This window comes from Rhinopithecus roxellana, chromosome 16 (assembly GCF_007565055.1).
Source record: "Rhinopithecus roxellana isolate Shanxi Qingling chromosome 16, ASM756505v1, whole genome shotgun sequence".
NCBI classification, from domain to species: domain Eukaryota; kingdom Metazoa; phylum Chordata; class Mammalia; order Primates; family Cercopithecidae; genus Rhinopithecus; species Rhinopithecus roxellana.
In genome coordinates, this window is record NC_044564.1 from 37,689,829 (window position 1) to 37,711,572 (window position 21,744).

Genomic DNA, 21,744 nt, shown 5'->3' on the forward strand with positions numbered 1-21,744 from the left:
TCTGCCCACCCCCACACTGTTCTTCCTACAGCAGCATCCAGCCTGCAATGGCTGTCCTCAAGGTCTGCAGCTGGGGCTGTCCAAAAGGGATCTGGGTGGGCTCCATCCAGTCTCACCCAAACCAACCCATGATATTCCAGATTTGAGAGTAGATGTGGAGGGTAGCAAGACTGAGGGTCTGTGATGGCATCTGTCCTCCCCACTCTGTACTTGGGCTCCAGCCAGAACCCCTTGCTCTCCACAGGCACCCTGGATGGTGGTCATCCACAAAAATGTCAGCCCAGTGTCTTTCAGGAGTTGCAACCTCCAAAGGGTTAAAATACATCAACAGACTTCAACTGGACAAGGCATCCCAGCCATCTTTACAGTATCCGGGGTCAAACCAGAGCTTGGCACTTACCAGCTGTGTGACTCTTGGCAAATGTATAAAGTTTCTCTGTATCTTGGTTTTCTCATCTGAACAATGGGATGATATTGGTATTGGTCTCACAGGGTTGCTATGAGGAGTAAGTGAGTCTGTGTGTAGAGCTTGCTGAACGGTGCCCAGCATGGCATAAGCACTAGGTCAGCAGTACTGGCTGGCATTTGCCCTTATTGCCCCATCAAAACTCCTGTCCTCTCTGCTTAAAATCCACTGCCTTTGATGTCAGAAGAGTAAGGAAATTGGCAATTACCCTTTATATTCATTTCCACCCTCTCTCTCCATTCCCACCATAAAGTAAACCTTTTGGTAGCCAAGAAGAAGAAAAGTTATTCAACAACATTGTCGGCACTTGTTCAAAAAGCCAGGGGCAGGGGAGGAATACGCCAAACCAGTCTGTGCAGAATGCAAACAGGTTTGTGCATAACCACCGCATGCCATTGAATGAATGATTCAAACACAACTGGGCACTTCTGTTGACTTACAGTTTACAGTGTGTATAAACAGTGTGTAAGCGAAGAGCACTCCTCCAGCAAGCCAGCCCCCACCACGCCCCCCAGTGTGGTATCCACAAACACAAGAAAGTTTTTTGGACTAATTTGACTCAGAGCATCAAGGCTGCTAAAAGTGGCACTGCCTGTTTGCAGAATTCATATGCAGACTTCACTATGAGCCTCCAGTAAGCCTCCGTCAAAACAGTAGAGTGGGAATTAAGAGTGCCTCCCCCAACAGTGTGTCTTCCAACCTTTCTCCTGGCTCTCAGAATGTTCAGGGTCTTGAGAAAAACACATGTGCAAGAACATATTAGACCCTCGTCACCTCTGCCAGCGGAGTTCTTATTTTCCTGTCTGCTCCCACTGCATCTGAAAACCCTACATCCTGCCCAATGTAAGTCCGATTCCTCATGCCAGAATAGTTTGTTAATTTTTCTCCAGATCCTAAAGTGATGCTTCAGGTAACAACCTCTGAGTCTGACCTATGTTCTCCGAGAATGCACTGTAGATAACAATGCTCAATTCATATGATGGGGCATCTCTGTGCAAATGTCTCCTGCCAGCTGTTTGCTGCAATAATTTGGATATTTGCTCCTGTGCCTTTCATGTTGTGGTTGAACAGCATGTTTCCCATAACTGGCAAGAGGTTGGGAACAGAATGGAGAGAGGAGACAGGGTGTGGTTCTGTAAGAATCAATGGCTCTCTTACTTACGGGCTGTGTAGACTTGAATGAGGTCCCTTCTCCAAGCCTCTGTTTGCTCATTGCTGCAAATGACAGCAACCTCTCTGCTTCACAAAGCGGCATGTGATGCAACCCTAGCATGGCCTCCAACAGGCTCAGAGGGCCTTCCTTCTCTGCCCCACCATATCCATATGGCCTTTCTACAACTATTTCTATGTTTAAAAGAGCTAAACCTATCTGTTTTCCCATTTATTATAAGTCTTTCATTTTGCACGTCTGTCTGCACATTGAGTCCTCACAATGCAGACGGATAGAGTGAAGGCTTTTCAGACCCTCAACTGATTAGGTGAGGCCCACCCACACTCGACGGGGCCACCTGCTTTCATCACATGGCTATGCTGAAGACAGATTGTTGAAATAGTCTTTGTTTTTAATTTAAACTTGTTGCATAATATTGGTTCTTTTGAGTGATTTTCATCTCACTTTCAGGTCATTTGAGAGTTTCATCTTACTATATAATGGTTGAAAAAGGAAAGGAAGTCATCACTTGCCCAAGGTGGTGGTGAATTCCCATTCTGTTACCAGCCAAGGGAAGGGATTGGGGGGAAATATTTCACCCAGAAAAGTGCTGTGGTTGTTTGAGTTTGCCTTTTTGTTATTAAGGGTACTAATATATTTTTCATCAACAATGACTTAAGGCCCCTAGAAGTTCATGAACCTGGCCTGGGTGTGTGCTTCCCACTCAGATGTGCTGTGTAACTTGCACCTGAGTGTAGCACAGACTCTCCCTGGGCAAGATGTAACCCGGGAAAGGAAGGAGAAGGCAGAGCTCAGAGCAAGCAGAAAGCCAAGCAGGAGACCAAAAGAGGCCTCAGGGACCATGTTTCCATCTTCCACAGAGGGACAGACACATTCCCTCCCTCTCTAGCAAACACACACATGCAAACATGCAGACACACACATGCACACATGCAGACACACACATGCACACACAGAGACAAGCACACACACATAGACCGTACACACCACACACACACATACCACACACACACACAACTAGTTATGTTCCTGAATATTACAAATGTCATTACAAAATATGAAATGTTCAAAGAACAATTCCCAGTGCCTCACGCTTGTAATCCCAGAACTTGGGGAGGCCGAGGCAGGTAGATCACCTGAGGTCAGGAGTTCGAAACCAGCCTGACCAACGTGGTGAAACCCCATCTCTACTAAAAAAATCCAAAAATTAGCTGAGCATGGTGGCGGGCACCTGTCCCAGCTACTCAGGAGGCTGAGGCAGGAGAATCGCTTGAACCTGGGAGGTGGAGGTTGCAGTGAGCCAAGATCGCACCATTGCACCCCAGCCTGGGTGACAGAGCAAGCCTCCATCTCAAAAAAAAAAAAAAAAAAAGGAACAATTCCTGAAGCTTCTGATGGTTCTTGCTGGCTGACTGTGAGGTTGGAGATGGGGACACATTAAGGGTTTAATGATGGGGATACAGTGATGTAACCACCGTGGAGCCACAGTTGAAGTGCTGAGACTCAGCGTTGGTAGACATCTCTGTCACCAAATGAACACGCCTCCCTAAAGAGCTCTGGCAGTAAGTCAAAGGCTTCATTTGGGTCAAGACAGGGTTATTGTAAAAAAAAAAAAAAAAAAAAAAAAAAAAAAAAAAAGCCAAGTTTCATTCTACAAATCCACATTGGGGTCAATATTTTAAAGCGATTTCCCCCAAGTTCTGCGTAGAGCAAGCCGACAGAGAATAAATGGCTCTGAGATAACTGGCGAGGCACAGATGGACTGACCACAAGCTGCTTGTCCCCAGTGTAGTCCCACGCTCCCTTCTACCACAGATATGGCTCCCTTCTGGCCATATCTGTGAGGTTCTGCCCTTTGCCTGGGGCCACTGCATCAGTCAGGGCTTTCCAGAGAAACAGAATCCACCGGAGGTATACCTATAGCATACACAAAGGCTTTATTATAAGGAATTGGCCCACACAGTTATGAAGGCTGACACATCCAATGTCTATAGATCCAAGGTTCCAGTTCCAGTCCTAAGAGGATTCTCCTAATGACAGACTTCTAACGAGGAGAGTGTTGGCTTTTTGACTTCAATAACAGGCTATTCAGGCCCTCAAATAATTGGGTGAGGCCCACCCACAGTAGGCAGGGCCATCTGCTTTCCTCAGTCTACTGACTCACATGTCAATCTCATCCAGAAACCCCCTCACAGACACATTCGGACTAATGTTTGACCACATATCTGGGCACCGCATGCCCCAGTCAAGTTGACACATGTAATTAACCATCATAACTATCTATTAGACCTCACCTTGCAGGGGGCACTCCTCCTCTGGAAACCTTCAGGACTCGAGGGGTCAAGCTCATGTGTGCAAACTGTGACCAACACACATTTTCCTGAGAAGAGGGCTCAAACCAAAAAATAGCATGCGTGCACATTGACTCAGATATTGACTGTCTGTTGCAGCCTTTGTGCTAAACAGAGCTAAGAGTAGAGATAGTGCAGACTAACTCAGACCCAAAAACTTGGGGAGGCACCCTGGGATCCTGGAAGCAGAGGCTGGGAGGGCAGAAGGGAGGGAGAAAGGAGGTGCATTTATTCAGCTCTTCTGAGACAATTCTACTGTCCTGCAGGGCACTGGTTCTGCTGGAGAAAGAGCTCACTTTGAGTTCAAATCTTAATACTGCATGTCCTTTAACCATACTGTACCTGCTCACCAGGCTGTGGACACTAATTTGTTGGGAAAGTGAATGTATTTCATTTTTTAAATTAAAAAGCATGTAAGGTTATATTACATAATTATGATATGTAATACATTTATTCAAATCATATTTAAGTTTGCAGCCACATGATTTTCAAAAGTATACAGATATAACTCATAGTATCTTTTAATTTTATTCCCATAAGCCTAGATTTGTTTTAAAGTCTGAGTGCAAAGGTAGAGAATTTTTTAGTTCTTTAGTACCTGCCATTTTATTTTTCTCCAACTTTTTTCAAAGATACAAAGAAAGGGAACAGATTGTACAACCCCTTTCCTGTATCCACCACCTAGAACCAATAATCACCAACCTTTTGTCATATCAGCTTATGTGCACGTACTGTGCTGAACAATTTAAAATAAATTTTAGACATGAAGACATTTTACCCTTTAATACTTCAACAGCACCTCCAAAAATTAAAGCCATTCTCCTAAATAAACATTATACTATTATCACACTTAAAAACATTAACAATAATTCTATAATATCATTCAGTATCCCCTCCAATTTGTAATTTCCTGCAAAATGTGCGTGTGTGTGCGTGTGTGTGTGCGTGTGCGCGCGCGCGCGTGTGTGTGCGTGTGTGTGTGCGTGTGCGTGCGCGCGCGTGTGTGTGCGTGTGTGTGTGTGTGCGCGCGCTGATTTCTCTGGCTGGGAGTCAATCCGCACTTGTACTTATTGTTATACTTCTTCTTTTCAGCTGCTCTTATACCAGAAGAATCCTTCACCCTTTTTCTTGACATTGATTTTTTTGGAAGAGATCAGGCAAGTGACTGCAGAACGCCCACACTCTGACAGTCCGGTTGTTTCCCATGGTGTCGTTTAACTCATTGCTCAAGCTCTTCCATTTCCTGTAAACTTGCAGTCAAGTCTAGAGGCTTTGCTATTGACTCAACTGAAGCAGCTCTGGCAAGCGCACAGCAACAGTGATGTTGTGTGTTTCTTTTGCATCACATAACGCCAGGCTGAGCCAGTATTAGTGACAGTGAGTTTGATCTTCCTTTAAGGTACAGCCAGATGTCTCCATAAAAAAAAATGGGAAAACCTTTTTTTTTTTTTTTCCAATTAGCACCAGTTCACCTGCACACTTTCACCTAAGGGTTTGACACCCACTAGTGCACACTGCCTGACTTAATTATTTCATTCAGGGTTACAGAATGGAGATTTCCTCATTCTCCCATTTCTATGTTTATGAGCTGGCATTCTTCTGTTCAATTGCTTTCACTTGTGAACCAGGATGCAGGGGGGAGACTTACTCAACAGAATTGTAGGGAGGGCTGTTTCTCTCGAGAGGAGTGGTGAGAAAAGATGGTTTCTACGGGGGCATGGAGGACTCCTTGTCAGAGTCTAGTGTCTGAGCTTTAAGGCCCAGGAAGAGGACAGCAGATGGGGGTGGGGCAGTGGGTGAGTGAGAGGCCCGTGTGTGGGGAGACCCATTGAGGACAGGGACCTTTAGGGAAATGGAGCCTCACTGAAAGAGGAATTTCAGTGATGCCATGGGTCAGATCCCGGGTCTCTCTTAGGGAAACCCGCCATAAAGCATGAGAGCCACATGACTCCTCAGGGCTTCTGGGCTCCAATTCCGGAGACTAGTTTTGGAGGCATCACCACACCTCAAGGTTGCTCTGTTATATCAGGGTAACTGACTTTCTCTAGGAATGGAGACTTGGGTGCCGGTTAAAACAACCCTCAGCCAGTAACCTAGCAGTAAATTTTTCATCATGGGAAGCAACTAATTGAACAGATGTGTTAATGAACCTATTGACCGTTTTGGTGAGTATAGACACAGTGGCCACAGTATGCTGTATTGTTATCCCGGCTGCGACCAATGCCAAAGGAGTGTGTTCCCTTCTTTTCTTGACTTGATGCTGTAGGAGTCCAACAAAGGGAAGCACATTCAGGCCCACATGAAACTTGGGTCAGAAGTGGCTTCTCAGAGCCGTACACCAGACACTCTGAACAAGCTGGAAGGCTGCAGTGCCAGGAGACTCCAGAGTAACACAGGCAAAATGGCGTAGGCGAAACGCTGGGAAGTCCCCCAGCTCCTGAGGGCCAGAGCCTCTAGGGCCGGCAGCCTCAGCAGGCAGGGTCACTTGCCTGCTTCAGCTCAATTGCTGAGGGCTTGCGTTTCTCTGCAGGGAACAGGAGTGCCCCCGACTTCCACTCTTAGTGCCCTTCACCGCTCAAACTGCACCCCAAATAAGCATATGCACCCTGCTCCAAGGGAAGGAGGCGCTGGGCTCATCCTCTGGAGGCAAGAGGGCGAAAGACAGAAAGTAACGAGCGGCCTTTGCACAAAGAATCCTCAACTCTCTGCAGCGGCCCCTGAGGCCCCAATCCTGCCAGCCTAGGAATGTACAGTCGGATGACAGGCCTCTCCTTCCTTTTTCGTCTTCTTCCTCCCGCTTCTCTCCTCTCTCCTTTTCCTCCTCCTCCTTTTTCTTTACTTTTTTCCTTTCTCTACAAGCTTCTAAGGTTGTTTCTGTATTCGCTCAATCATGGCCTTTGCCATTGATTGAAAATGTGGCAGTTCCTTCTCTGGGAATTCTTCTGTTTGAAGCCTTCATATAGATTTATTATTATTATTATTATTGCCACACAAAAGGGGCAAATCCGTGTGAGGAAGGGGGTCGCGTGGGGGCTGAGATCCGCCGGCTGCCGGTCTAGGAGGGGCGCTGCTCTGTGCCGGAGTGGGCGCTGGTGCACCAGCAGGGGCTAGGGGAGAGCGCTGCCCCGCCTGGAGTCCAAGTCTCTGCGTGCCTGGGGGTAGAGCGCGGAGAGGGACCAGTCAGGCGCCGGAGGGGACCAGTGCCTAGAAGGAGGAAGCCCAAACAAAAACGCTGTCCGGCGCCAGCCGCCCACCTACAAGCCCAAGCCGGTGGTTGTCCAGTTACAAAAGGAAATGGTCAGGATTGGGACCAACGATAATGATAGTATTAATTCTATTAAGAATCGGCCCAAACAAACTCTCGTTGTCAGCGCGGCAGGCGCCCGCCCAAGCCCAGACCTCCGACCAGGTTTCGAGCCTGTTCCGGCCGGGTCGCTGGGCGCCCAGGGTCGGCACCTGGAGCTCGCCCGATGAGGGCAGGGTCTAGAGGCCGGCCTGGGGACAGGGGCCGAAGGGCGAGCAGGATCCTAGGGGATTGGCGGGGTCGGGGAGAAGCGGTCCAGGGTGGGGGCGGGCTGGGTGCCCGCAGACCTGGCTGCTTGAGCCGGAGGTGGGGAGCTGGAGGAGCGCCGGGTTCGGGGGCGGGGACGAGGGGCGGGAGTTGGGGGCGGCGAGGGGAGGGGCGGAGCGTGTGTCCCGCCCCGGCGGGCCGCTGGAAAAGTTTGGTCTCTGACGAGCTCGGGCAGAGGCCGAGGAAGCCGGTTCCGGGGACAGGGAACAGGGACTCAGGGACCCGAAGGCGGCGGCAGGACGCGACCGAGCAGGACCCCAGGCCCGGGAACGACGTCGCGAGCCCCGAGACTGCCGGGCTTCCCAGCCCAGCTGGCATTCGAGCGCAGGACCGGGCGCCCCGGCACCGTCGCGCGCCACCCGCCGGGATGCCGGTGGCCCCAGCGCCCTCAGCCGACGGAGGTGAGCGGCGGGCCCGGGCGGGGCGCGCGGACGCAGAACCCGGGTGGGGGGCTGGGGGCCTAAGGACCCACCTTTCCGACAAAATCCCCACCGATCCCGGGCGCGACGGGGACCTGGGCGCGCCGCGGCGGCCGGAGCGCTCCACATCAGCACCCCTCCCCCAGAGCCGCTGCAGGAACGCGGAGGAGGCCTTTGCCACCGCTCCCGGAGCGTTTACAACGGGCTGGAAGCTGAATACCTGGATGAAAGTGGAGAGGCTGTTTGTGGAGAAATTCCATCAGTCGTTTTCCTTGGACAATTAAAAAGTTAGGCGCCCGCAGTGCCAGGGGCTGGGGACGCTGGACGTGGGAGAGGGTTGTGGTCGTTAGCCTGGGAAAATCATTCTTTTAAACAATATTCGCCGGAAAATCAGTTTTTTCCTAACATTTCTCAAACAAGGCAATTAGGTCCGTCAGAATCGGTGCTGGAAGACGAAGTCCCCACAGTGCAATAATGAGGTTCCCACGAAAAATCAGTACGTTGTGTTCGTGAGATAACAGCTAGAGAAGGGGCTTTGGGCTTTTTGAGTCTCCCAATACACACACACTCTCTCTCTCTCTCTCTCTCTCTCTCTCTCTCTCTCTCTCTCTCTCTCTTTCTCTCTTTCTCTCTTTCTCTCTTCCTCTGACTTTCTGGCTTTGGACACTCCCAATGGCACATTTCTTTGTGGTGTTTTTATATTTAGATATAAGAAAGGAACTTCTTGTTGGATTTTTAAAGGGAACACACCTCATTTTGACCCTTAAACTAAGGAAAGGGGCGCTGCAAGAACAGAGAGCGCTTTAGAAGGTTATTTTTAAATGGAGGCCCACCCTATACATGGTACCCACTCCTACTTGGACCTCTGAGATCTCCAGAATTAGGTATCATTCTAAAATCTGGACATTAGAAGTCACAGACTTTGTATATGACCACATACTCATAATTTATCTTTTCAATATTTTTTATTCATAGAAGAAAATTTTGCAGGCATGGTTAAGAAAAATATAATTCCTAGAAAGTATAAGGGAAGGATTATGTTCTGCAGATATATGACTAACAAGAATAGCTGGCCATGCCCAGGGCTGGTGTTGGTTGAGGAGATAGTGATGGTGTGGGGCGTGTGTGTGTGTGTGTGTGTGTGCTTGAGGAGTTGTGCAAGTGTTCATATTTGTAAAGTATTATTTCATTGATGCAGACCTCAATGCTAGGTTGAATAACTTTGTTGCCATAGGAGAAGAACCACACATCAGGCTTTTTTCATTAGCAAACCAGTAAATACTCACTTTGGGCCTCTGAAGTCACGCCCATCACCTAATACCTGAGATACAAACTGAAGCTAGCTCTTAAGAGCCTCCCTCTAAGATTTAGAGAGAATGATTTCTCAACCAGTCTTCATCTTTGAAAATGCCGTTTTCCTCTTTATCATCGTGATTTTTATTCAAATGCATGAGTCTCTGATTTTCTACCATATGCAAAGGGTAGGGACTACAGTTTCCTGTAGAAGAAACTTTACATAGTGGCCTGAGGATCTGATTTCTCAGAATTCAGGGATTGGTTTTCCTCTTTCTGGAAATAATGACACTAACTTGATTTCATGGTATCTCTTTCATCTTCCTCAATACATGTACTGTATGTATATTTTTATTATATACTGTGGATATATTTTTATTACCAAAAAAAGAATTTGAGCATGCCACAATTTTGAAAAATCAGAGGTTGCCTTGTTGTAGAACCCTTTAACTGCCAGGACTTTGTACTGTTTCCCCAGTGTTACCTAGAGCCAGGCCACCAGCCTGATGCAGTCTGTTTACCTTAGCTGGAACCAGGGTGCTGTGGGTTCTATGAGCTGTTCTGTTCCTTCATATTTGGCTTCCTAATTCCTTTCTTATCAGTTTCAGAGCCATTTCCTATGATTCCTCTGCCATATGTTTTCTGCCAAATTAATTGCCTTAAGATTTTCCTTAAGCTTTTGGAGATAATATAATGTTTGAGAAAAAAGAAAAAGAATAGACTGAGTGGAATCGTATCTAGTTACAGTTAATAACACGTTTCAGTTGATGTTACTGTTATAGCTACTGGGCATAAAGTCTCCTTCCCTTTTTTGAATCCTATTTTTGAGGAATTGAGTCTGTGTCTGTAACAGACGCTAGGCCAGTTGGGTCAAATCAGTGATGAGATTGTCCAGTGCAAATTGGTGCGCAGTGAGTGGCTCTTCACTGCGCCACAGGCTGGGCTGGGGTCAGCTCACACAGCGAGGCGAGGACCCGCTCGTCAAGCAATGGGTGGTGCTCTTTGGCCTTGCAGATGCCGCTCCATTTTCCTGGCTTCAAAATTTTCCAGATATTTCAGTGCCCCTAGAATGACATTCTGACATTCCATGACATGCTGGCATGGAAGCACGAGGCAGTTTGTCTCTAAAACATGCCAGAGAATCTCTTGTCACCACCTAGGCAAAGAACCAGTGGCAAAGTGGCAGCCTCCCAAAGAGCTCATCCCTAATGTGACATCCTGGAATCAGATGGCACCGACACCAGCCCAGTCCAGCTTCTTCCAAGCTCTGTGACTAAGGACAAGTGGCCCCCCCGCCTCCCCTAGCGTTGGTATTCTCCTGTGTACATTCAGAAGGCAGATGCTGCTGTGGGGCCATGTGTGCTATGTCCATGGTGCAAGGTGGCACACATGCCGAGTTACCAGGTGAGACTGCCCCTTTGGGAAGGGGTAGGAAGGATCTCAGGTTGACTTCGTGGGCAGGATGGCTCTTATTTGAATGTGCCTTTAGCCCTCTCACAGAGCCTATTTCCACATCCCTGTGGATTCATCCCTGCGGAAATCTTGAGAGTCATTTATCCTATGCCGTCATGAAGAAGCAGCAGAAGGGAGAAGGTTTTAAAACGCTCATGGACAGGCAAAGGGGTCAAACACCTCCTGGATCAGATGCACTTGCCTTCCCACACACAAGTCTGCAAGCTCAGGACGGTGTTCACAGAGGCAGATGCTCAGGGCCGGGGCCTGAGTTTCCTGGGGCACAGCCTCCATATCTGGGGTTCCCTGGACTATGCCCAGATAGCTCATAATGTCCCAGCCTTATTTGTGATGGAGAAGGACTTGGGGAAAAGCCACCAGGAAGCAGTAAGTCTAACCAGGGAAGTGCACTGACTTGCATGCTTTGAAGAAGCGAAGGGAGAAAAGATACAAAGCCCTCACCTGGTTTGTCTGTAACAGTTGTTATTTCTCAGGGGAGCTGCATTAATGGGCCAAGCGTGTGCAGCCGGGTGTGTGAGCATGCATTTTGCAATGGACTATCTCCAAAAGCAGAGTGGGGTCACCCAAGAAATCCAGAGCAAGGGAAAATACTCATTAGCAAAGAAATTTTGCTGGAGCTGTGAAACGGCCAACTCATTTCCTTTTTAAGTTATTTTAAATGAAATTTTTAAAAAAATCTTGCTTTCCAAGAAATTTTGTTTGTTGGCATATGTTTGGTGTTTTAATTCAATTTGGAGGATGAGCTAGTTAATTTCCCTGGGAGTACGTGCCTATTAAAAATATAGCATCCTGCATCTGACCGAGAGAAATATCTTACTATCTTATTGTGCTTTTCTTTTATGCAGAGAGAGAAAGGAGGGTGTTGGGAAGGAGATCAGACTGTGGAAAGATTTTCTTTATTTTTTCTCTTTTTCTTCCTTTTATAGTTTGCTTATTTTTCAACTTGACATGGGTAGAGAGAGCGAATCACTAGTATAGAAAGCACATCTGGAATCCATCCGGCCTCCTCTCTCTGGCTCACCCTCCCCCAGCGATGCTTCTCCTTGAGAATGGGGGGAAGGCAGGCACCTCTGACCTTAGCAGGGCCTAACTTGGGGTCATTCACTGCAGACTTATCTTCTGAAGGTGTCTTATTCCTTCTCTACAAAAAAAAAAAAAAAAAAAAGTGTTGCTATTAAAATGCTTTGAGGTAGGCTGGATGATCCCAGCTTGGTGAGGATGACATGAAAACTCTTAGCTAATGAGCTGTTTATTGAGTAGAACTGAGGGAAGCTCAGATGTGAGCAGTGTCTTTCAGTAAACATGGAAAGACTGAAGATGCAGACAATCAAATACTTAAGTATCTTGAAGAGCTGGGTGGTGGGCAGGGTCTGGCCAGTCGGTCAGGGAGATGTGTTAGTGCAGTACTTGGAAGAGAGTGGAACATCTAGGCAAGGACGTGCCATGGAGGTGGGCAGTGGGAGCAGCCCAGCGTCAGTGTCTGTATGGGTTAGAGACCACCGCTAATGAGGAGGAGCGTCTCTACTCTGCAGCTGTCCGTACTCCTGTGTCTTCCGTAATGTGCCCAGCTTTCTGAATATATACGAAACTAGTCTGCAAAGAGCAACATGTCTCAGCATCTGGCTTTATTTCTAAGTGTTCAGGTGGAATTTAAGCCGTGATCAAATTTACAACGTCACTGCCAGCTCTGGACACTTGCTTTTGGAATACAGCAAAGAGTGAACACTAATACTGCATCAGTCTTGCCCTCTGTTGGGTGCCACCCCTCCTCCCCACACCAGTTTGGCAAGATGAGATGGCTGAGGTCTGGGAAGCCCAGTGCCTCCAAGTCATGGTTAAAGCCCATCCCAGACACCAACACACCGCTCACAAATCAACATCGGCCCTGCAGAAACATGGACATGTGTTCACCAAGAGAACATCCTCAATCAATCCCAGCAGTGCTACCCGATGATAATCAACACATGGGCCATGGAAGAAATTACCCCATGTCCATCAACAAGAATGAATAGAGGGTAGTGTATGTGCCCACACCATGAGAGCAAGAAGGACTATTCAGCATGCAGGTGCATCTATGTGCATGACTCGCACAAGCATCTTGGGGAGAGGAAAGCAATGGACACAACTGTATCCTGCAGGGTTTCATTCATGTGAAGGTCAGAAGCAGGCTAAACTCACCTAGGGGAGAGTCCTAGCCCAGGTAGTGGTGATGCTTGGGGACAGGTGGTGACTAGGAGGGGCACAAGGAAGGCTGCAGGGTCCAGCCCATCCTCTTGCTGGCCTGGGTACTGGTCTCACTGATCTCTGTGTGGTGGGGCAGGCAGCCTCCCAGGCCTGCTGGTGCCTGCAGTGCCCAGTACTCCTGCAGTCCCTGGCAGTGTTAGTACCAATCCTCCAGAGTGGCTGACTCCCCTCTTGCCCTGAGTAGGGCTCACTGACTCCAGGAGCCTCAGGCCGGGGTGGGCTTCGAGCTTTCTTCCAGCAAACTTGAGGTCTGTGGCTGGTACCCCTCAGGAGCGGAGGGGAACTCTTGTCCATGAGATGCTTTTAACCGTGTGCAATAATGTGTAGATGCATCCAAAATCAATCTGGCCTTTAGCCCAGCACTTAACTCTTGGGATGAGGCCTGCTTTGTAAATGTTGATAATCCAGAGAAAATGAGCTTTTAGATTCTAAAGACGCCAGATATCTTCCACTTAGGCAAAATGCGGAGAATCATATTTAACAAAAGATGTTCTGGACAAATATGCTTCTTGAGGGATGAATATTTAATTATAAGGGAAATGATAAATCGAACATTAATGGGAAAATATGTTTGCCCTCAAGATTCCTGGTTTTGATGGGTCTCTGGCAAATCTTATACTATGTTTATTGGCGTTATTTTATTGCTGGTTATTCGTCTTTAATTGTTTGCTTGTTTTCTGCTCTGCTCAATTTTGTATGAGCCTGTGGAGCCATGGGTCTATTCACCCGCTTCTCTCCACTCCTGGGAGCAAGTCCAGATCTGGCTGTTGGATGCATGGCAAAAGCAAAGGTGTGGAGAAGGTTCAGAGGAGACAGGACAAGTAAAAATGGTAGGGTCAGGTTGTCATGGGGGAAACTGAGGCACAGGAGGCAAACTGAGGTAGTACAAGAACAGTCTGAATTATAACAATATGCCAGTGTTACCTAAAAGGATGAGGAACATGGAGATGTGCTTGAATCCCTACCTGAGCGGGGGACAAGGGGCCTCAGGCATCACTGATTGGAACCAAGGTTTGTCTGCAGCTTGTCAGTTTCTGTCCCAGAAGCCCCACATACTGGAGTGGGTATCCCAGCGACGCTGTGGGATAAACCAGGACACTGTGGTGTCATGGACAGCTGTCTGTCTGCCAGGTGAAGGCCCCTCTAGTTGCAGTGTGAGCCGAGCAGGTCATCCGTTTGGCAGCATGGTGACGGCTCTGGCCCCAGCTGCTATGGGAGGGAGGATGCTGGCACAGGGCACTTCCCACAGACTGCCTTTGCTCCATGCCTTTTCCATGAACATGAGTGACTGTTCATGTGGGAAATGGCAGAGCCCTTGCGGCCCCCCTCAGCACTGTGCAATGGTACGGAGGTGGCAGGAGACAGCCTGAGGGCCCAGGTTGTCCTCATACCTGGCTTCATACCAGGGTGCATGCCGGGCACAGCACGTGTGTCCCCGAGAGTCCCCTGATCAGGGTGGAAACCCAGCAAAGTGAAAATCAGAAATATTGATTCTCCAGTCCCTGCTCACAGATACAGAAAGAAAGAAAGAATAAGCAATACTAGGCCTGGCATGTGGCAGTTCACACCTGTAATCCCAGCACTTTGGTAGGCCAAGGCAGGCAGATCACTTGAGGTCAGGAGTTCAAGACCAGCCTGGCCAACATGGTGAAACCCCGTCTCTACTAAACATACAAAAATTAGCCGGGCGTGGTGGTGGGCACCTGTAGTCCCAGCTACTCAGGAGGCTGAGGCAGGAGAATCGCTTGAACCCGGGAGGCGGAGGGTGTGGTGAGGTGGAGGGTTTGGTGAGCCGGGATCGCGCCACTGCACTCCAGCCTGGGTGACAGAATGAGACTCCATCCCCAAAACAAAACAAAACAAACAAACACAAACAAACAAACAAAATCTAAAGGGACAGTATCTTTTTAGCACCCGTCATTGTACAGGACGCTGGGGAGGGTACTGTGGACTTACCCTTGGTGGAAGGTCCCTGTGTGAAAGGAGAAGCTCAATGCTCAGAAAATGCTGCTGCCTGTGGTACTGCCCCACTGAAAGAGACAGTTTGCAGTGCCTTTTCGAATGTGGCCACATCAGAGAAAAGTCACCAGGGCTGAGATGATTCCAGAAAATGTTACAGAGCAAGTAGAATTTGACTTGAGGTTTGAAGGATGGGCAATATTTAAATAAAAATCAGAAAGGGTAGAGAGGGAGGGGCTGGGGGAAAGGCTGCCCACTGGACTGTCCTGTTCACCTCCAGGAGAACCTACAGGTGAGACATGGTCTCTTCTCAGGTGAATGGGGAGCCAAGTAGGGCTGGCGTGGATGAGCCACGCTCGGGGCTCAGGGAGGCAGGCCCAGGGCCCTGCACTGCCTGTCATGGCTCATGAGTGATGGGAGAGACCTGGGCAGGCAACCCCCTTTTGTCCTGCATCATCAGCCCGACTTGGAACTTGGCTGCTTTTTCTTTCTGCAGTTAGCAGAGGGCCTTGACCAACACATAAGCCTTTCTGCCAGCACTTGGCATTCCAGCTGACCTCGACCCAAGGCCTCTGTGACTTCAGGAGGCGGCAGCTGGGAGGGGTCAGGGCAGTTCCAGGCAGAGCACAGACGTCAGCTCGGACATCCCACCCCCCACCAGCCCCCATCCCTGTGGTCTCCAGAACAACTAACACCTTCACGCTCCAGGACACTGGAAAAAAATCTTTGCAAAGAAGCAAGGGGCCATCTCAGAAAATGCAGGACCCCCAAATTGATGTAGAGAGAGGACTTTGACAGCATCCACCACTACGGAGGGTCACGAGGATACAGAAACCATCTGGAGCCACCTCTGCTTCTCAGCCCCAACCAGGCAAGCCCCAGATCTTCAAGGGACTGATTTGTACCTGGGAATAAACTCATGGGTGGATGAGATTCAGTCTATCACACCCTAAAATGCAGAGCCTGTAGTATTGGTGAGTGGTTCATGTGTCTCTGAAGCAAATTTAGGGCTGTGGTTCAAACATTGTAAAAGTTAAAGAAAAAAAATCACTGGATACACACAGTGGGCTCTTTTAAATTAGCCTCATTTGAACTTAATTATATATTTAACTATTCAAATAATAAATGATGGCTGGGCGCAGTGGCTCACGCTTTACTCCCAGCACTTCGGGAGGCTGAGGCAGGCTGATCACTTGAGGTTCAGGAGTTTGAGACCAGCCTGGCCAACATGGTGAAACCTCGTCTCTACTAAAAATACAAAAATTAGCCAGGCATGCTGGTGGGTGCCTGTAATCCCAGCTACTTGGGAGGCTGAGGCAGCAGAATCACTTGAACCCAGAAGGTGGAGGTTGCAGTGAGCCGAGATTGCACCATTGCACTCCAGCCTGGGCGACAGAGCAAGACTCCGTCTCAAAAAAAAAAATTTTTTTAATAAAAATAAAAAATAAAATAAAATAAATGAGTCCACTGAAAGCGGTTTCTACCTTGATAGTTGGGTATGTGGCATCATCGACATCACAGAAGGCTGATTGATATTACCTGTTACCAGTGTGGTTGAGTGCAAATGTTTGAGGTCTGGTGGGGGAAGAGTTTGGAATTCAGAACTCATCAAGGCCTTCACTTACCACTTTCTATCTCTTGCAGTGCTCCCAAATGTGCCGCTTCTGTTGGCTCACATGCTCCCACGTAGTTCTATCTGATATTCAGGGCTCTGAATTTCAAGCCAGACTCAGTGAGTGTGATTGTCACTGCTTTCCTGTCCTTCCTTTATCCTCTGTAGACTTAGGTCCCGTTTTTGCAGGTTGATGTTCCTTCTTCGCTGGGTCCTGGACTCGCTGCTCACCAGTGCGGTGTCTGCATGGGCACTGCCCAGACTTGCACTGTTGGTCCCTCAATGACCGCATGGTCAGGCCTCAGGGCTCTCTGCCAGGCCAACCTACAGCCCATTCAGACCTGATTTCTGGGCCTGGATCCAGAGGACGCCATCTGGGAAGGGAGGGAGCTTCCCACGATACCACTGTGAAACTCACCAGGGAGGTCTTGGAAATTGAACAGGCATCATTCAGATTCCATCCTGCTTTTTGGTCCTGAGAAAATCTTGCTTTTCCCTGGGTAACTGGGATAATGGGTCACCAGCTCCCGTGCCCTAGATGAGGACTAGTTAGCATTTTCTAGTGCCTGGAGATTTCCAGATGGAAGCTGTATTTGGGTCTGTGTATCTTTGTCACAGGATTCAATAATTCATGCACTGAATTTCCCTTCACTGCAACTCCAGACACCAAATCGCTTCCCATGGTCTCACCCAATCACTTAGGAACTTAGCCTGTGTCTGAAGACCCTCTGTGCAGCCTGACGAGGCCAGCCATCCCAATACTTCCACGTTTTTCATGCCTTTCTCCAACAGCGTGGCCGTGGCCCCTTTGGCGGCGATCGTTTTATCAATGGTCTCTCCCTCTTTTTATCTGTTGGCAGGAGCCCTTTTTCAACGCCCTCTCTGGAGTCTGGCCTGCACGCTTTGCTGAAAGAAGCCAGAGCCTCAGCCCTGCTTCCCTTTGAAATGAATGTTCCTCGAGCGCCCTCTCGTGGATTTTGGGGCTAATCGTCTGTGAATGCCCAGAGATGGCAACTGCCCTCCCGCCGCGTCTCCAGCCTGCGCGGGGGAATGAGACCCTGCGGGAACATTACCAGTACGTGGGGAAGCTGGCGGGCAGGCTGAAGGAGGCCTCCGAGGCCAGCACGCTCACCACCGTGCTCTTCTTGGTCATCTGCAGCTTCATCGTCTTAGAGAACCTGATGGTTTTGATTGCCATCTGGAAAAACAATAAATTTCACAACCGCATGTACTTTTTCATTGGCAACTTGGCTCTCTGCGACCTGCTGGCCGGCATCGCTTACAAGGTCAACATTCTGATGTCTGGCAAGAAGACGTTCAGCCTGTCTCCCACGGTCTGGTTCCTCAGAGAGGGCAGTATGTTCGTGGCCCTCGGGGCGTCCACCTGCAGCTTACTGGCCATCGCCATCGAGCGGCACTTGACGATGATCAAAATGAGGCCTTACGACGCCAACAAGAAGCACCGCGTCTTCCTCTTGATCGGGATGTGCTGGCTCATTGCCTTCACGCTGGGCGCCCTGCCCATTCTGGGCTGGAACTGCCTGCACAATCTCCCGGACTGCTCTACCATCCTGCCCCTCTACTCCAAGAAGTACATCGCCTTCTGCATCAGCATCTTCACGGCCGTTCTGGTGACCATCGTGATCCTCTACGCACGCATCTACTTCCTGGTGAAGTCCAGCAGCCGTAAGGTGGCCAACCACAACAACTCGGAGCGGTCCATGGCACTGCTGCGGACCGTGGTGATTGTGGTGAGCGTGTTCATTGCCTGCTGGTCTCCACTCTTCATCCTCTTCCTCATCGATGTGGCCTGCAGGGTGCAGGCGTGCCCTGTCCTCTTCAAGGCTCAGTGGTTCATCGTGCTGGCTGTGCTTAACTCGGCCATGAACCCGGTCATCTACACGCTGGCCAGCAAGGAGATGCGGCGGGCCTTCTTCCGTCTGGTCTGCAACTGCCTGGTCAGGGGACGGGGGGCCCGCGCCTCACCCATCCAGCCTGCGCTCGACCCAAGCAGAAGTAAATCAAGCAGCAGCAACAACAGCACCCACTCTCCGAAGGTCAAGGAAGACCTGCCCCACACAGCCCCCTCATCCTGCATCATGGACAAGAACGCAGCACTTCAGAATGGGATCTTCTGCAAGTGATCCTCTCCATGCGCCCTGCTCTGCGGCTGTGTTCTTATTTATTGCATGCATCGCTTCCACAGGGGCCCGTCGAGAGCTGTGACTCGGGAGAGCTACCCTACTTTGACCAACAGCCTGCCCAGTGTGGACGTCTCTTACAGAGGGGGCCCGAGGAATCACCACCCCATTTCAGTGTAGACAACGTACCTTGTCTGCCTTGGGCTCCAGAGCCTTTCAGATGTCCTAAGCTGCTGACATCATCCACAGCCTTCTGCTGAATCCCAGACACCCTCCCTGTTGTTCACAGAGAGGGAAGGTCGTGGGCTACATAATGCTGTGTGATTCTCCATGTGCCTCTGAACGGTGTTTTGATGATTTACACTACATTTCCTATGCATAGAATGGATGCTTGTGTATTCGTACATCTCTGTGTTACACAGAATTTGTGTTGCAGGTGTTTGCCATGTGGTACATACATAGAATCTCCATACAACACACAGGTAACAGGTTATACAAGTGGGTTCGGACTGAACCCCCGGTACAAGAACATGGTTGTGAACTAGGTGGACATGCCATCCCTGGTCTCCTTAGACTGACATGAAGTCTCATGTTCACCAAGTTTTTGAAGTTCAAATTCTCCAAAAAGGGCTTGTCCAAGGCTGGCCCCAGATGTGAGGGTCTGACCCACACCAGCCCTGTGTCCTTTCAGTCATTTGTCCCTGCGTAATTTTAATCATATCCCAAAGTCAAATGATGTGATGGTTTTCAGGTTTCTGCAAATCACAGAAAAGCCAGTCGAGATCACGCAGGAGCTTGTGCCCCCAGGCGGGCCAAAGAAAGAGCCTATGAGTGAGCAGCAGAAGCAGACGGCTGACCTGGCTCACCTTCCCATACCACTGGGGCAGGGGTCTGCTTCAGGAAACAGAAGGTGTCTAGGAAATGAGCAGAGGTTCACAAGACAGTACTTTGATTCTATGTTGAGTTTGTTTCTATATTAGAAAAGCACCAAGTCAGTAATCCCCCGGGCGTCACAGCTGAGTAGCTGTGGCCACCAGCAGTTTCACAGCTTCCTGAAAGCTGGGACTGACTGTGACTATCAGTAAGAGAAGTTTAATTGTCAGGTTAGAAAATGTGATCTGGCAGTTGATGCATTCTTCAAAGTGATCTATTGTAATAATACCTACATGATACTGTAATTTTACTTTTCAACATAAGTTGAACCTGTAGCAGTCTGTTTACCTTGTAAAGGGATTACTTAGAAGACATTTTTGTACATGCTCTTCCCCAAGGATTGTACATGTTATACAAATAGATGGAAAGAAAAGTGAACACGTTTGTAGAACTATCAATAAGCACACAGTTGCCGTGTTGAGTTCTCTTTAAAAACAAAGACAAAACCAACCAGCCTTCAAAGGAAGCTGACATCAGAATCCCCTGAAGTATTTGAGGTTCAGTGAGCATTTGCCTGAATAAAACCTAAAAGAGTGGTCTTAACACATTAATAACTTTTTCTAAGAGAAATTGATTCCTGTTTTGTCATCTGATGCAAGTTGCTCTTATAAAGAGACATTTTTGTGGGTTCAGGCTAACTCACCTCCATGGGCTGACCAAAGACTTTTCTAATTTTTGTTACTGATGAGATGAAACCTATTTGTAAGGAAATCTTCCCCAGGAGCATTTCTGTTGCCTTCTTGACATCAATGAAAACTAGCGTATCCTCTTGTGAAATAGAATGAGAAAACCCAGGGCATTTCTAGGACAGTAAAACATTAAAGTACTGGATTAAGAAAATGACAGACCAGGTGCGGTGGCTCACGCCTGTAATCCCAACATATTGGGAGGATGAGGTAGGCAGATCACCTGAGGTCAGAAGTTCAAGACCAGCCTGGCCAACATGGTGAAATCCCATCTCTACTAAAAACACCAAAATTAGCTGGACGCGGTAGCGCATGCCTGTAGTCCCCGCTACTCGGGAGGCTGGAGAATTGCTCAAATCCGGGAGACGGAGATTGCAGTGAACCGAGATTGTGCCACTGCACTCCAGCCTGGGCGACAGAGCAAGACTCTGTCTCAAAAAATAATAATAATAATAATAATGAATAAAATAAAACAACAACAAAATGCATCGGAGAGCCAAAACATTCAGTATTGCATTTTCACATAGGTGATGAAATGACTTTGGAACTTTATCTGTGTTATAGTTATGAGTTGCTTTGGGAGCCTTGGAGCTCTCTCTAGCTATTGTTCATAACGCTTTGCTCCATAACCCTGATGTCCCCAATATCTAAGTATCTCAGCCTTCATCCATTAACTGTACTAGGGAGCCCACAGCCGCCATTCCCACTAGGAGGTATCAGTGTTTGGTGTGACATAAGGCTCCCTTGAAATAACAAGACTTTTGAGGAATCTGAATTAAAAATACATCAAAAAAGTAATTGTGCTGATTTGCTAAATGCAAAACATAATCACCTTTGATACCAATGTGCTCCAATAAGTCTAACTAGCTAGCCAGCTGGAGATAATTTAGCAGCTGACTGTTTCAAAGCCCTAACCTTGAAGTTTGGAAACAGGTGGTCTTCTGTGCTGCAGAGAAACTATGCATTAGATCTCTTTTCAATTAGAAACCTTTACTATTTCTGATGTATGTTTGTTAAAAATAAAATAAAATAAAACCAAAAGCCTTCGTGTAAACCCACTCTTGGGAGGCCGTGGGATGGGATTGTTTTATTGTTTTCACCGGGCGCCCTCCCCACTACAGGGGTGCGCACTGTTGCAGGCTTGCTACCCACCTGTGTTTCTCAGCATTTCAGGAATTAAACCACATGCAGAACCCCAAAGAATCTTTCCCCTTTCTTCTTCTTCTCCACTATCATAGGTGGTGTTTTCATGAAACTTCGGTGCATTGGGTGCTCTTTACACCAGTTTGGTAGGTCATACTGTTTTGAGAGTGGTCTTTTGGTAGGGAGACATTTGTAAGAGCCATGGCAGCTCAAAGACATGGGACCTCTTGTCCTGCCCCATTTGCTCTTGTTTATGCAGCAGGAGAGAATAAATCAGAGCCA

The 21,744-nt window shown here is 48.4% G+C and overlaps 2 protein-coding genes across 2 annotated transcripts; both read left to right on the top strand.

Annotated features, from left to right (window-relative positions):
* Positions 1–6,287: 6,287 nt before the first annotated feature.
* Positions 6,288–8,262, top strand: C16H9orf47 (chromosome 16 C9orf47 homolog). Its single transcript, XM_010371394.1, is given in 5 exon segments — positions 6,288–6,394; positions 7,271–7,469; positions 7,735–7,960; positions 8,125–8,189; positions 8,191–8,262. Coding segments are annotated over 5 exon segments (669 nt in total).
* Positions 7,674–21,377, top strand: S1PR3 (sphingosine-1-phosphate receptor 3). Its single transcript, XM_010371219.2, has 2 exons — positions 7,674–7,960; positions 17,420–21,377. The coding sequence occupies exon 2, from the start codon at positions 17,567–17,569 to the stop codon at positions 18,701–18,703; it is 1,137 nt and encodes a 378-aa protein (XP_010369521.1). The 5' UTR covers positions 7,674–7,960; positions 17,420–17,566; the 3' UTR covers positions 18,704–21,377.
* The last annotated feature ends 367 nt before the right edge of the window (positions 21,378–21,744 follow it).